The sequence below is a fragment of the Phascolarctos cinereus genome, unplaced genomic scaffold (assembly GCF_003287225.1).
Source record: "Phascolarctos cinereus isolate Bilbo 61053 unplaced genomic scaffold, phaCin_HiC Scaffold_2;HRSCAF=192, whole genome shotgun sequence".
In the NCBI taxonomy this organism is placed as follows: Eukaryota; Metazoa; Chordata; class Mammalia; order Diprotodontia; family Phascolarctidae; genus Phascolarctos; species Phascolarctos cinereus.
This window is the reverse complement of record NW_027555625.1, coordinates 38,890,265-38,904,520: the sequence shown is the minus strand read 5'-3', so window position 1 is coordinate 38,904,520 and position 14,256 is coordinate 38,890,265. Positions and strand designations below refer to the sequence as shown.

The 14,256-nt window shown below is 36.8% G+C and overlaps 1 protein-coding gene across 1 annotated transcript in view; it reads left to right on the top strand.

Annotated features, from left to right (window-relative positions):
* The window catches only part of LOC110202934 (uncharacterized), a 37,296-nt gene extending 24,812 nt beyond the window's left edge, over positions 1 to 12,484 (top strand). Inside the window, 1 exon segment of the mRNA XM_020979299.2 lies at positions 1,223 to 12,484. Coding sequence (XP_020834958.1) covers positions 1,223 to 3,789 — 2,567 coding nt within the window. The 3' untranslated portion in view covers positions 3,790 to 12,484.
* The last annotated feature ends 1,772 nt before the right edge of the window (positions 12,485 to 14,256 follow it).

Below are 14,256 nucleotides of genomic sequence, written 5' to 3'. Positions count from 1 at the left end.
GTCCAAACATAATTTCATCCATGTAGATTGCTTCACAGGAGGAAATTTCTTCTACCAGTGCAGATTAGTAACTGCTATAACTTATAATTTTAGAAAGTTACTTAGGCCACTGACGTTAAGTAACTTGAAACCACATCATTCTGATTCTGAGGCAGCTGTTCTATCCACTGTGACTGTCACTGGTCTAATATAGTCAGAAAGGAAATTAAGTTAATCAAGATTTTTTTTTGATTAGTCCATGCTGACTCTTTGTTCTTGTAGGTTCCTTTTCTAGATTTGCAGGAACCCTACCTTTAATAAAACATCTTAGAATTTCAGCAGGAATTGAAGGGAAACTTATTGATTTGTGATTTGTAACTCTATTCTGTTTTTTGGGGAAAAATTATATTTGACCTGAGTTTATCTCTTTGCAGCAGGTTCTTTTGTTCCCTTGGTTATAACTAATTCTGTATGTATTTGTATATAAACATGTGAGACCCAGATTTCTGTTGCCAGGTCTTTTGGCATTCATTAAATCCATGGTCAGGATCCTGCCATTACAGTACTTGAATCTATTCCAGAAATAGAAACACAGTTCTATTTCTACCTTCATAACCAGATTTTTTTTTTTTTTTTTTTTCCTTTTACACCCCTGTCTTTTATTATCAAGGCAGATAAAAACACTATCTTTATTCCTAGAGACTTTGGAGTTTTGCTCAGGACTTCATAATTCCTAGTGATGCAATCTAGGAAATACCATTAGTCTCTTCATGAATCACCAGAATTAGGTAGTAATCATCAAGTTTTGACCAGTCTTATAAGTGCTTTTCAGATTCGTGCCCTGGAAGTCAATAGATAGTACTACGTTTATTATTACTGATAAATAGCCAACTTTATACCCTTCATTCTGTAACTAACATTTTATGTCTGTTCTTCTTTGGACCCTTAGTGGATGGTCTCCTGTCATGACCTATTAATCCCCATCATAGTTATTTGGGGTGTAAGGAACTGTACCAACATCACAGAGCATGACTCCCCATTATTTTGAAAGAGCCTTATATCTTGCTTGTTCCCTACTGTCAAAAGTCTTTTGTCCCTTTCTCTCCTATGTTCTCATTCTTCTACATTCTATCAAGGATACCACTCAGTTTTCCCAGCATTCTTTTCTTTATTTTCACCTTGAAGCCTTTCCATTTTGCTTTCATCATAGAGCATTGAATATTGACACCCTTTTTCCCCCCAGATTTTCTTCATGAATATAATGTATTTGGAAGACTTCAAACTGAAGAGAAACCACTTGAATTTAATGAATGTGGGAAAGTCTTCAGCAGTAAAAATGATCTAGGCCAAGATCAAAAAATACATACTGGAGGTACACCTTGTGGTTGTAACGACTGTGGGAAAGTCTTCGGTCAGAATCAACACCTTAAAATACATACAATATTTCTTACTGCCAAGAATCCTTTTGAATATAATGAATGTGGGGAAGCTTACCTAGCTGAACATCAAAGAATTCATACTGAAGATAAACCATATAAATGTAATTTATGTGTCAAAGTCTTAAGCAGTAAACACTACTTAGGGCAACATGAGAAAAATCATACTGGAGATATATTCTATAGATGTAATGAATTTGGAAAAGCCTTTAGGAAGAAAGGAAACCTATATGAACAGAAGAGAGCTCATTGTGGTGAGAAACCCTACTTAATTAATAAATATGGGAAAGCCTTCACACATCAGGGAAGCTTAAAAATCCATGAGGTAATTCGTAATGGAAAGAAGTCCTTTGAATGTAATGAATGTGGGAAAGGTTTCAAGCACCGATCAGTTCTTTTGAGACATCAGACAAGTCATACTGGAGAGAAACCATATATTTGTAATGAATGTGGGAAAGCCTTCAGCCAAAAGGGAAACCTTAAAATGCATAAGATAATTCATTCTAGAAATAAGCCTTTTGAATGTATGGAATGTGGGAAAGGCTTTAGGAATAGCTTTTCCCTTTTACAGCATGAGAGAGTTCATACAGGAGAGAAACCCTTTGATTGTAGTGAATGTGGAAAAGCTTTCAGTCAAAAGGCAAATCTTAATTCACATAAGAGAATTCATACTGGAGAAAAGCCCTATGTATGTAATGAATGTGGGAAAGCTTTCAGCCAAAAGGCCAGCCTTAATTCACATAAGAGAATTCATACTGGTGTGAAACCATATTCATGTAGTGAATGTGGAAAGACCTTTAGTCAAAAGGGAAATCTTAAGATGCATATGATAACTCATACTCAAAAGAAGCCCTTTGAATGTATTGAGTGCGGGAACAGCTTTAGAAATACCTTTCACCTTTTACAGCATGAGAGAATTCATATTGGACAGAAACCCTTTGAATGCAATGAGTGTGGGAAAGGCTTCAGACACATCTCAGTTCTTTTAAGGCATTATAGAAGTCACACCGGAGAGAAACCCTATGAGTGTAATGAATGTGGAAAAGCCTTTAGCCAAAAGGGAAACCTTAAAATGCATAAGATAATTCACACTAGAAAGAAGCCCTTTGAATGTTTGGAATGTGGGAAAGGCTTCAGAAATAGTTTTTCTCTTTCACAACATGAGAGAATTCATACTGGAGAGAAACCTTATGTGTGTAATGAATGTGGGAAGGCCTTCAGCCAAAAGACAAACCTTAATTCACATAAAAGGATTCATACTGGAGAAAAAGCATATTCATGTGATGAATGTGGGAAAGCTTTTGGAAATAGCTTTTATCTTTTACAACATGAGAGAATTCATACTGGAGAGAAGCCCTTTGAATGTATCGAATGTGGGAAAGGTTTCAGATACATCTCAATCCTTTTGAGACATCAGAGAACTCATACTGGAGAGAAACCTTATGAATGTAATGAATGTGGGAAAGCTTTCAGCCAAAAGGGAAACCTTAAAATGCATAAGATAATTCATTCTAAAAAGAAGCCCTTTGAATGTATGGAATGTGGAAAAGGCTTCAGGAATAGCTTTTCCCTTTTACAACATGAGAGAATTCATACTGGAGAGAAACCCTACGAATGTAACGAATGTGGAAAAACCTTCAGACAGAAAACAAACCTTAATTCACATAAGAGAATTCATACTGGAGAGAAACCTTATGTATGTAATGAATGTGGGAAAGCATTCAGCCAAAAGGCCAGCCTTAATTCACATAAGAGAATTCATACTGGAGTGAAACCATATTCATGTAATGAATGTGGGAAGGCCTTCAGCCAAAAGGCAAGCCTTAATTCGCATAAGAGAATGCATGCTGGAGTGAAACCATATTCATGTAGTGTTTGTGGCAAAGGCTTCAGTAATAATTTTTATCTTTTACAACATGAGAGAATTCATAGTGGAGAGAAACCCTTTGAATGTAATGAATGTGGGAAAGGCTTCAGACACATCTCAGTCCTTTTGAGACATCAGAGAAGCCATACAGGAGAGAAACCCTATGAATGTAACGAGTGTGGGAAAGCCTTCAGCCAAAAGGGAAACCTTAAAATGCATAAGATAATTCATTCTAGAAAAAAGCCATTTGAATGTATGGAATGTGGGAAAGGCTTCAGGAATAGCTTTTCCCTTTTACAACATGAGAGAATTCATACTGGAGAAAAACCATTTGAATGTAGTGAATGTGGAAAAGCTTTCAGCCAAAAGACAAACCTTAATTCACATAAGAGAGTTCATACTGGAGAAAAACCGTATAAATGTAACCATTGTGGGAAAGCCTTCAGCCAAAAAGGAAGCCTTAATAAGCATAACAAAACTTGTAGGGGAGAGAAACATTTTGAATAAAATGAAGGGGCACTAGACTGTAGTCAAAGCTTAAAACAATTGTAATTCAGTATATAGAGACCCTTTGAATTTAGTGAATTTGAGAAAACCTCACATAGTTCATTGAAGCATGGGATTCATAATAGGCATAAACCCTGTGATTCAGATGAATGGGAAAACTTTTCAGCTGGAAGGGAAAATAATATACACTAGAAAACTCATATTTGAGAAATCTTTCATGTAATGAGTGGGATTTTTAAAAATGTTACATAAACTTTTAAGAAACATGAGACTATTAATGCTGGACAAAACGTGAATGTACAGATTATGGAAAGGGTTTCATGAAAAAATAAAACATTGTACATCAGAAAATTCATACTGAAGGCCAGGACATAGTGTAATTAATGTGAGCAAACTTTCAAAGAGTAGAAAGAGAGGATCATAAGAGACTTCATACTGGAGAGAGAAACCCTTTTCACATAATGAAAGCCTTCAGGACAAGTCAGATCTTTTTTATATGTCATCAAATCATCATGGTGGATAATTTAAAAAAAAACCACTTTTAAGAAAGCCTTCATCAAGAGGAAACAACTCACTGAACGTCAGTTAATTCATACTGTTGAGAATCTCCATAAATGTAATGAATAAAGCATGCCTCATCCCAGATGTCATACTGGAATTTAACTGCAAAACAAATACATAATGGAGGGGAAAAGCTTCGGAAAATTCTAGTCAAAGAATCTCAGAGTTGGAAGGGGCTTTAGAAGCCATCACGTTCAACCTTCATTTGAAACAAAATTGCCCCTACAGTATTTCAGATTACTACCTGGAATTTCTTTTAAGATTTTTGAAGAGGGTGAACCTGCTGCCTCCCAAGAAAGCTGGCTCCATTTTTTTGATAGGTCTAATTATTAACAATTTGTTTTAAAAAAATCTGCATTTACCCCCCTTCTGCACATTTTTTTTGGCAACTTCTCCCTATTCCTCCTATTTTCACCTGCAGCCAAGGAAAACAAACTTAATCTCCACTGACAACACAACAGATATTTGAAGGTAGTTATTATGTCACTCATCCACCACCACCACTGGAGTTTTCTCTTCAAGTGAAACATATTTAGTTCTTTCCACTCATCCTTATGAAGTGGTCATGAAGCAAAGGCCCTTCACCTCCCTGGTTGCCCTTTGCTGCACATTTCTCAGAGAATACTAAAATGTGGTGCCCAGAATGTACAAATGAAAAAATATTTACTACGTGTCAAATATTATGCCAAGTGCTGGAGATATAAATGCAAAAATGAGACAGCCACTGCCTTTAAGGAGCTTACATTCTAATTGGCTAAAACCTTGCAGCTTAGGGGAATGTTTACCCAGGGAAATTGTTTTATTTGAGAAATAACAGGGAGGGTGAATGGAGCCATAAAGAAATTGATTGACATGTTTTGTTTTGTTTTTTAGTAGCAATAACAGCATTAATTTAATTTTCACCATGGTTCTTGAGCTGGAAAACTAGGCAGTGGGGAATATGGGGGCAAGGGTATGCATATGGTGGCAGTAAAGGTGGCAAGATTACTATTGTAGAATATGAAATATGACTAAGGCCAGCTATGTATAGGGAGCCGTGTGATACTCTCACAAGTCAGATCAGCTTAGGTTTCAGAGTGAGAAATCCAGAGATGAAAGATGTATTTTAGATCAAATGACTATTTTAGATTAGGAGTTCTTAGCTTTTTTTTGTTACACAGACCCCATTGGCAATTTGGTGAAACCTATGGACCTCTTCTCAGAAAATGCTTTTAAATGCATAAGATAAAATACTTAGGATTATGAAGAAAACTTGTGTTGAAATACAGTTATCAAAATGTTTTTTTCCATCCATGTTTGTGGTCCCTAAGTTAAGAATTTGTACCCTATATTTTCTCTGGACAGAGTTAACAATATGGTAGCATCTCCTTCATTTTGATGATTATACTTCTTATGTAGCCTAAGATTGAATTAGCTTTTTGGGCTATTCTTTCATGACACTTACTTTTTCTGAGCCTATATTCCACCCAGATCTCCAGATATGTTTCAGATCAACAGTATTCTAGCTCTTCTGTTTCTTCTTTGTACTCAGGTGTAAGATTTTACTTATATGTTACTATGAAATTTCATCTTACTTAATTTGGACTAAAATTCTAGCATGTTAAGTTTTTTGGAATCCTGACTAGGTAGTCCAGAGTGTTATCATTCCCAGCTTTTGTCATGATTTTTTATAACCTTGTTTTCTAAGCCATTACAAAACTCATAGCCCAGTATTCAGCACAGATCCCTGGGCCACTTTATTGGATATCTCTATCAAATTAGCTTTAAAAAGTTATCATCAAATGAAATCATTATTTATTCGGTTCTGAAGAGGTTATGTGAGATTTTGTTCCCAGCTACAGAAATGTCTATTTTCTTAAGAGAGAAACTTCCTGTTACAGTACAATGTGACCCACATTGGAGGTTCTGTACTTAACAGCTCGCAAATTTAAGCTAGTGATATTTAAGCTGTCTTTTGGTACTCTTATCTCCTGATCTTTTAGTTGGAGATCATCTAGGGAAACAAACACCTGCCATTGGTTCATAACACCAATTAATTTTTGCATGAGCTACTGAAAAGTAGCAGGGTGTTTTGGGTAGACTTTATTCATTTGTTAGCCAGTGCCTTATTTTGACTGCTGTGACCCACCTTACAGTTTTGAGGCACTATTGATGTATGAAAATTTACCTTTAATAATGAGGCCAATGGATGGATCAAGCCAGCATCATTATTTTTGTTATGGTTATTATTATTGTTATTAGTCTCATTTATTTTCTTATTACCACTTTTTGACTGTATACTTAAATTGCAAAGTGCAAACCCTGTTTTGGGAGACTTTTCCTAAATAGAAGAAGCTTTTGCATTAGGTAAGATTTATTTTAGTGATTTTTACTTACATGTTAAGAATTGATCATCTTCATTTTGAAAGATTTAAGAACTCTGATCAATGCAATGAGCAACCACAACTCCAGAGGACTGATAAAGGAGCGTGCTACCTACTTTTTGAAAGGAGGAATGGATGCAAGGTGCATAGTGAGACGTGCATACATTTTTGGACATGACAGATGTGTGGATATGCTTTACTTGACTATGCTTATTTGTTCCAAGGATTATGTTACTCTTTCTTGTATTGGGGGAGAGGGATCTTGCAAAGAAAAGAAAGAAGAGAGTCGTTGCAATATTTTTTTTCCTCAGAAGAGAAATAAAGGATATGCAGAAGAAAATAGGCAAGCAGAATAGCTTTGAAAGTAACATGATGAATTTACTGTACACTTTTTTAAAAAGCAAGCTGTATATAATAGACATTTACATTTTCACATATCCTATTTTTCTGTTTTACTTTGCATATAGAAATAACCTATTTCATTTGGGATCCATTAACTTTAGAATAAAAATTAAAAAGAATGTAAGCTGCTTGAGGGCCAGCATATTTCATTTTGGTTGTATCCCTAGCCCTTCACAGAGCAAGTGCTTATTAAATTCTTGTTTTTTAAAGCTACTAGTTTTCTCTGAAACATAGTAATTTCATACAGTTGCATGGTAAAAGGTCAGTAGGTTTTTTTCCCCTGTATAACTTCTGTAAAAGGCTTTGCACCTGTGCTCTTAAGAGTAGCATTGTCAAGGTCATTTTCAGACTTTCATTTGGATTCAAAATGAGGAGTTTGCTCATCCTGAGGTAACTGCCACCTTCCAGTGTCATCTGCTTTATATTATCTTTAAGTTAATTATGAATACCAGCAAGTCAGAGGTGTCCCTTCCCTGTCCCCAGTGAGCATCTCTGTTGGAGTCTACTGGAGGTCTTCAATATGTACTAAGGACAAGTTGCTTCAGAAACTCCTTAAGTTGAGAAAAGAATGTCCTTCAACTCAAACATGTGAACCCTGGCTAGTTCATCTTCTTAAATGGTTAAGAGCAGCAGAATTTACTGGTACAAAATGACATTTTTCAACCTCCTGGCCAAATAAGAATACTAGTATTTGTATCAGCACGGAGAAGGCTGGTTGAGGAACACGCTCTACTGGACCCGACCATGAACGGTTTCTATCTTTTCAATTGATGTCTACCTTCTGTCACTGAAGTCCTGAATGAGACTTGGTAGGTAGAATCCCAGATGTAGTTATTTTGACTGAAAGTCCGTTTCTTATTCTGCTGGATTTTGTTAATGTACAGAAAAGCTGACGATGTTTGTGATTTTAAGTACCTTTTGACTGAAGTTACTGTTTCAATTTTATATTGAATTTCTAATCTTTATTATCATCTACAAATAGTTATGCTTGGTTTCCTCTTTGTATGTGCTTTGCCTAATTTCTTTTTCTTATCTTTTTGCTGTAGCTAGCATTTCTGGAACTATGTAAAAATGGTGCTAACAGTTTGCCTCTGATTGGTCATAGAATCTCCTTGTGTTTCCCTGTCACAGATGATGTTAGCTCTAAGTTTTATACTCAATAAGGAAAGATTCACTTATTATTAGGCTTTTTCAGTGTTCTAATGTGACAGTGTTGCATTTTAATCAAAAGCTTTTTTCTGTATTGATATAATCTTGATTTTTTTTGTTATAAATGTGGCGAATGCAGTGACCAATCATGACTTCAGAAGACAGATGATGAAATAAGCTGTGTTAGGAGGCTGCTGGAAGCTGTCCTAAACACAGGTAATAACAGAGTGGCATAAATGACTGACCTCATACGAGGAATGGTTATAAAATGGATTTGTTTTATAAGGATAAAATTTCAAGCACAGGTCAAAGATATGTTGTGATCTGATTCTGGTGAGTTCTGTGAAATGAACTGTGGTTGGGGGCCTCGAGTCTCCCATGCCGAGTGTGTCCAAAGGGCTACCAGATAACTTTGTCATGAGTACAATGCCTCCTTTTGCTTCCTTTGTGGCAGAGAACTGTCCAGTAGTTCTCCTACTCCCCAGGTAACTGGAATTTTGAGTTGTATCACAGCCTAATGATTTCCCCTATTGTTATATCATCTGTGCCCCGGGACTTTGTCCCCTGCCTCGGGTTAGGTGGCAGGACTGACCATTGCCTAGCATGTGTTCTTCTCTCCTCACCTCTTACCAGAAAGCTACTGGATTAGAAATGTGGAATGAGACATTTTCAGACATGGCCAATGAGTTGATCTGTTTTGTTTGGCTATATTTGTTTGTTACACAGAAAGGGTGCCTAGGGTGCCTTAGTGGGTAGTGATGGAGATACAGAATTAAAAGGAAAGAAAAGAATGTCCATAAAGCATCTGAAAATATAAGAAAGGAAACTCGTTCCGAAAATAACACATAGCAATTTTATAACTACCTGGTTAAATTTAAAACACTTTCCTAAACAAACAAGACTGTAGCTTCATATACAATCCTCTTTTTTCATTTTTGCATATTGAATATTTGGTTATATATACATATATGTGTATATACAATCTCTTGCCTGAGTTCCATTCCCATATGGCAGTTGCCTAATGGAAATTTTTTTCTTTTTCTTCCTTGGCAATATACTTTAATACTCTCCTTTCTTCTAATTCCGTCCCCTTCCAAAACTCTCCCCACCCCACCCCCAATTGAAAAGAAAAATAAACAAACCTTTTGTAAGATATGCAGGCTCCCTCATTGGCCATTTCTAAAAATGTATGTCTGATTCTATAACTTGAATGCATTACCTCTCTAATAGAGGTGGCTGTGATGGCTTTGTCGTTGTTCTTCTGGAATTGTGGTTTGTCATTGCATTAATCAAAAGTTTTTAAGTCTTTCAAAATTGTCTTTACAATGTTGTGGTTGTATAAATTGTTCTCCTCATTCTGTTTATTCTTATCAATTTGTACTTCCCTGATTTCTCTAAAACTATCCCTTTAATAATTTCTTTACAGTGCAATAATCCATTACATTCATATGTTGTAGCTTGTTCACCTGTTCTTCAGTTGATGGGCACGCCTTTAAATTTCCAGTTCTTTGCCACTACAGAAAGAGCTACTATAAATATTTTTGTACATATGGGACTTTTTTCTCTTTTGATCTCTTTAGGGTATTGGCTTAGTAGTGGTAGGAATGAGTCAAAAGGGCATGCATAATTTTTTTAAAAAGGTTTTTGTTTTTCTCAATGGAATGGGGGGGTCCCTAGGGACAGAGTTTCTCCCCTCCCACCACAAAAAGAGGGTCATTGAAACATGTTTAAAATGCACAAAAGAAAACAGAAGGAAAGCTGGAAGAATCACAAGTAGAATAATTCTGAAAATAACATGTTGAATTTATTATACATTTAAAATGAAAAGAAACCTGTGTGTAGTAAAGATTCAGTTTTATGTACAACCCTCTCTGTTCTGTGTTCACTGAAGTGCTCATTTTAGTTGATTTAGCTTGTTAAGTTCAGAATAAAAATAAATGCAGGAAAAATATGATATGCAGAGTTTAATAACCTCTTGGGAATAGTTCCAAATTGCTTTCTATGGCTGGACAAATTCAGAACACTAACAAAGAATTAGTAGGCCTGTTCTCCTATCATTACTCCAACAAATGTCATTTTTTTGGTCATCTTTGCCAGTCTGACGGATATAAGGTATAACCAGAGTTGTTTGAAATTGCATTTCTCTATTAGTAATTTGAAGTATTTTTTTCATGTGTCTATTGATAGGTTAGGTTTCTTTCTTTGAAAATTGCCTGTTCATATCCTTTGACCATGTATCTGTTGGGAAATGGTTCTTGTTCTTATTAAGTATGAAGCAGTTCCTTATATATCTTGGATATGTGATCTTTATTAGGGAAACTTCAAATATTTTCTCCATTGTTTGCCTTCTAATTTTAACTGCATTAGTTTCATTTATATAAAAACTAATTTTTTAGTATCAGAACTGTCTATTTTATCTTTATGATCCTCTCCATTGCTAGTTTAGTTTAGTCATGAATTCTTCCCCTACCCATGGCTCTAAAAAATATTTTGTCATCGATCCTCGAATTTGTTTATGATGTGACCTTTTATATCTAAGCCATATATCCATTTAGAATTAAAGATATTGGTGTATGCCTGATTTTTACCAGATTGTTTCCTGGTAGTTTTTGTCGATGAGCCTTTCCTCCTGGAGTTGGGGTCTTTAGGTTTATCAAACGTTTTTGTATGTTATGTACTGAATCTTTTCCATTAATTGACTTATTTTTTTGATCAAATTGAGGATTTGAAGGAGTGAGCATAGGAAAAGGAAAATCAGTTACCATCTTTTGCAGATGATATGATGGTCTATCTAGAGAACTCAAAAGAGTCAACAAAAAATAATTGAAAAAATTAGCTTAAGTGAAGTTTCAGGATTTGAAATCACATAAATCATCAGCATTTCTGTATATTGCCAACAAAGTCCATCAGGCCTGGATAAAAAAATTGCATTCAAAATGACTAGGATGTATAAAATATTTGGGAGTCCATGTGCCAAGACACATAGGAATATCATGAATACAACTACAGAACATTTGACAGAACGAGACAGATCTAAATAATTGGAGAAATTTTAATTCCTCATGGGTAGGATATGCCAATAATAAAGACAGTACTGCCCAAATTATTGCTTATTCAGTGCCATACCAGTCAAACTACCAGAGGATTCAGAGTTAGAAAAAATGACAGAGTTCATCAGGAAGAGCGAAAGATCAAGACTGAAGAGAAATAATGGAAAAAAAGAAAAAGATGCAAAGGAAGTGGTCTAGTAGTACTAGACTTTAAACTATGTTAAAAGCAGTAATCATCAAAATGACTTGGCACAGATCTGAAGTTTCCAAATGGATGTCCTGGAGGCATTTAAAACTCAGCATGTCCAAGAACAAGCTCAGCTTTCCCCTCTTCCCAACTTTCCTGTGTCTGTCTAGGGCACCACCCTCATTGCAGTCTGCCAGGTCCACAACTGTGGTGTTATCATTGGCTCTTCACTCTCCCTTATACCACATAGGCATTTTTCAGCCTTTACAGTATCTCACTCACATCCAACCTTTTCTGGATTCACTCAACTACTACCTTAGGTTAGGCCCTCATCGCCTTGCCTATATTATTACAACAGCCTCCTAATTGATCTCCCTTCCTCAGGTTATTCTCTCTGGTCCATTTACACATTGCTGCAAAAGTAATTTTCTTTAAGAGCAGATCTGACCATATGACTCTTCTCAGTCACCTCCAGTGGCTTCCTGTTGCCTCTAGGATCAGATATAAACTCTTCTGTTTGCCTTTAAAGCCCCACACAATCTATCCCCCTACCCCCATCTTTCAGATGTATTGGCATTACTCTAATCCAGCCAAACCGTCCTCTGTTTCTCCTACGTGGCACTCCATCTCATCTCCCTAGTTTTTGCTCTGGTCAGCCCATGTGCCTGGAATGCACTCCCTCCTCTCTGCTGCAGAGTCCTCTTCCTTTAAAGATACCGCTGAAGCACCATCTTCTGCATGAAGCCTTTCCTGCCCCCCCAACTGCTAATCCCCTCCTTTCTCTACTACCTTATATTTAACTGCTCTGTATATATTTGTATTTATTCAGTTTTTATTTATGTTGTATACATTTATATATGTACTTGACTCCACCATTAACATGTAAGCTCCTAGTGAGTAGGGATTGTTTCATTCTTTGTATTTGTATGCCCAGTGCCTAGCACATAGTACGTGTTTAATAAATACTTGTAGATTGAAACGTGTTTGTATGAGTTTGTGAGTCTTAAGTTCACGATTTAAATTTAAGAACTTTTAAAAGAAAGAAACTCTAAAGGCCTAAAGAAACTGGCCCCCTTGAAAGTATTCTGTACGAAGACTATGGCATGTTTTATAATCCCTGCACCTACTTTTCTTCCAGGATCTAACCAGCTGTAATTCAAGTCTTTCAATAAAACCCCACTGGAATATAGATGGATTGAACATTGGGTTTTGTTTCTCCTTTGCTGCCAGTGGATAGTGGGCAGGAAAGCTTAAATACCTATCAAACCCGTGGCATTGTTTACTTCAATCTAGGGCACTGGTGATTCTACAGATCATTTGAGGGCATGCAGTTAAATTGACAGACTCCTACTGAACAGATAAAGCTTCATTTTATTATCTTTTGCAGTAGGGATTTGGTAGTGTAGACAACTAGGTAGCACAGTGGATTGAGTGCTGGCCTGGAGTAAGGAAGACTCACATCTGGCCTCAGACACTTACTAGCTGTGTGACCCTGGGCAAGTCACTTGACCCTGTTTTCCTCAGCTTCCTCATCTGTACAATGAGCTGGAGATGGAAATGGCAGGCCCCTCCAGTATCTGTGGTAATGTGCAATTATTACACTCAGAAGTATTTGTTTAGCAGATGGATCAGGGAGTTGTTCTCTTCTAAGTTCAATAATTTAGATGCATTTTTACCTTGCGAAAAAGTTTCATTATCTCCTATTCGAATTCAAACAAATTAGCACCTGATATGTTAGGTATTGCAAATACAAAGTTAACATTAAAAACCAGTTTCTATGTTCAGTGAGTTTCCAGTCCTCTTGGGCAATGATGTCAAATAGTAACTAGTCCCTGTGACTCAGTTTTGTTGTGTTGTATTTTTATTTATTTTGTTAGACATCTTGAAGTCACATTTTAGTCTGGTTCAGGGTGCACTCAGAAGTTTTGCTGCTTGAGTCACATCTCTGTGGGGATACAACCTGTACACTTATAAGCAAATACAGCATCTGTTCAAAAAGCAGAAGACACCAACATGCGGGAAAATCAAGAAAGACTTCCTCTAGGAGGCAGTACCTAAGCTAAGGGAGTTAGGAGTTTGGGGAGGTGATGAGGAGGACTGGCCTCTTCAGGAATAGAACACTTGAAAAAAGATGCAGAAAAGGCAAATGATATATTGGGTTCGGGCAGTCAGTAAGCATGTATTAGTCTTGCTCACTGTGTGCCAGAAACTGTTAAGGCTAAATGAAGGGTACAAAGAAGAAAAATCCCTGCCCTGAAGGAGCTCACAATCTAGTGGGGGAGATAACATTCAACTTGATACCTGTGGATATATACGGAGGGTGATCTCTGTAGGAGAGCACTAGTACTGGGGTGTTGAGGGCTGGCTTTAAAAAGTCCAATCTGGGTTTAAGATCCAAGACAGAGTTTGACTCTTGCCTAGTCTTAACCCACAGGGCTCAATCATTTAGGAAGCAGGGCTTTCCACCTCTCCCCCTGCAGGGGAGGTTCCTGAGACATGCCTTTTCACTCTTTGAACCTTAGATTTACACATTCACTCCTGTATGCAGGTGGCACCAAGGCACCTGGGAAAACCTTGGAAAATACAACCCAATCTGGGAACCCTGGTAACGAGGAAATGTATGTTGTCACGTCCTCAGCAGATGTTTTGGGGAGTGTCTTACGGGGAGGACTTTGTGAAGTTAGGCTAGATTTTTTTCTATATATCCTGTACCCTCAGATGAATAAACTGAGTCAGTCTATACTGATCCGCCTGG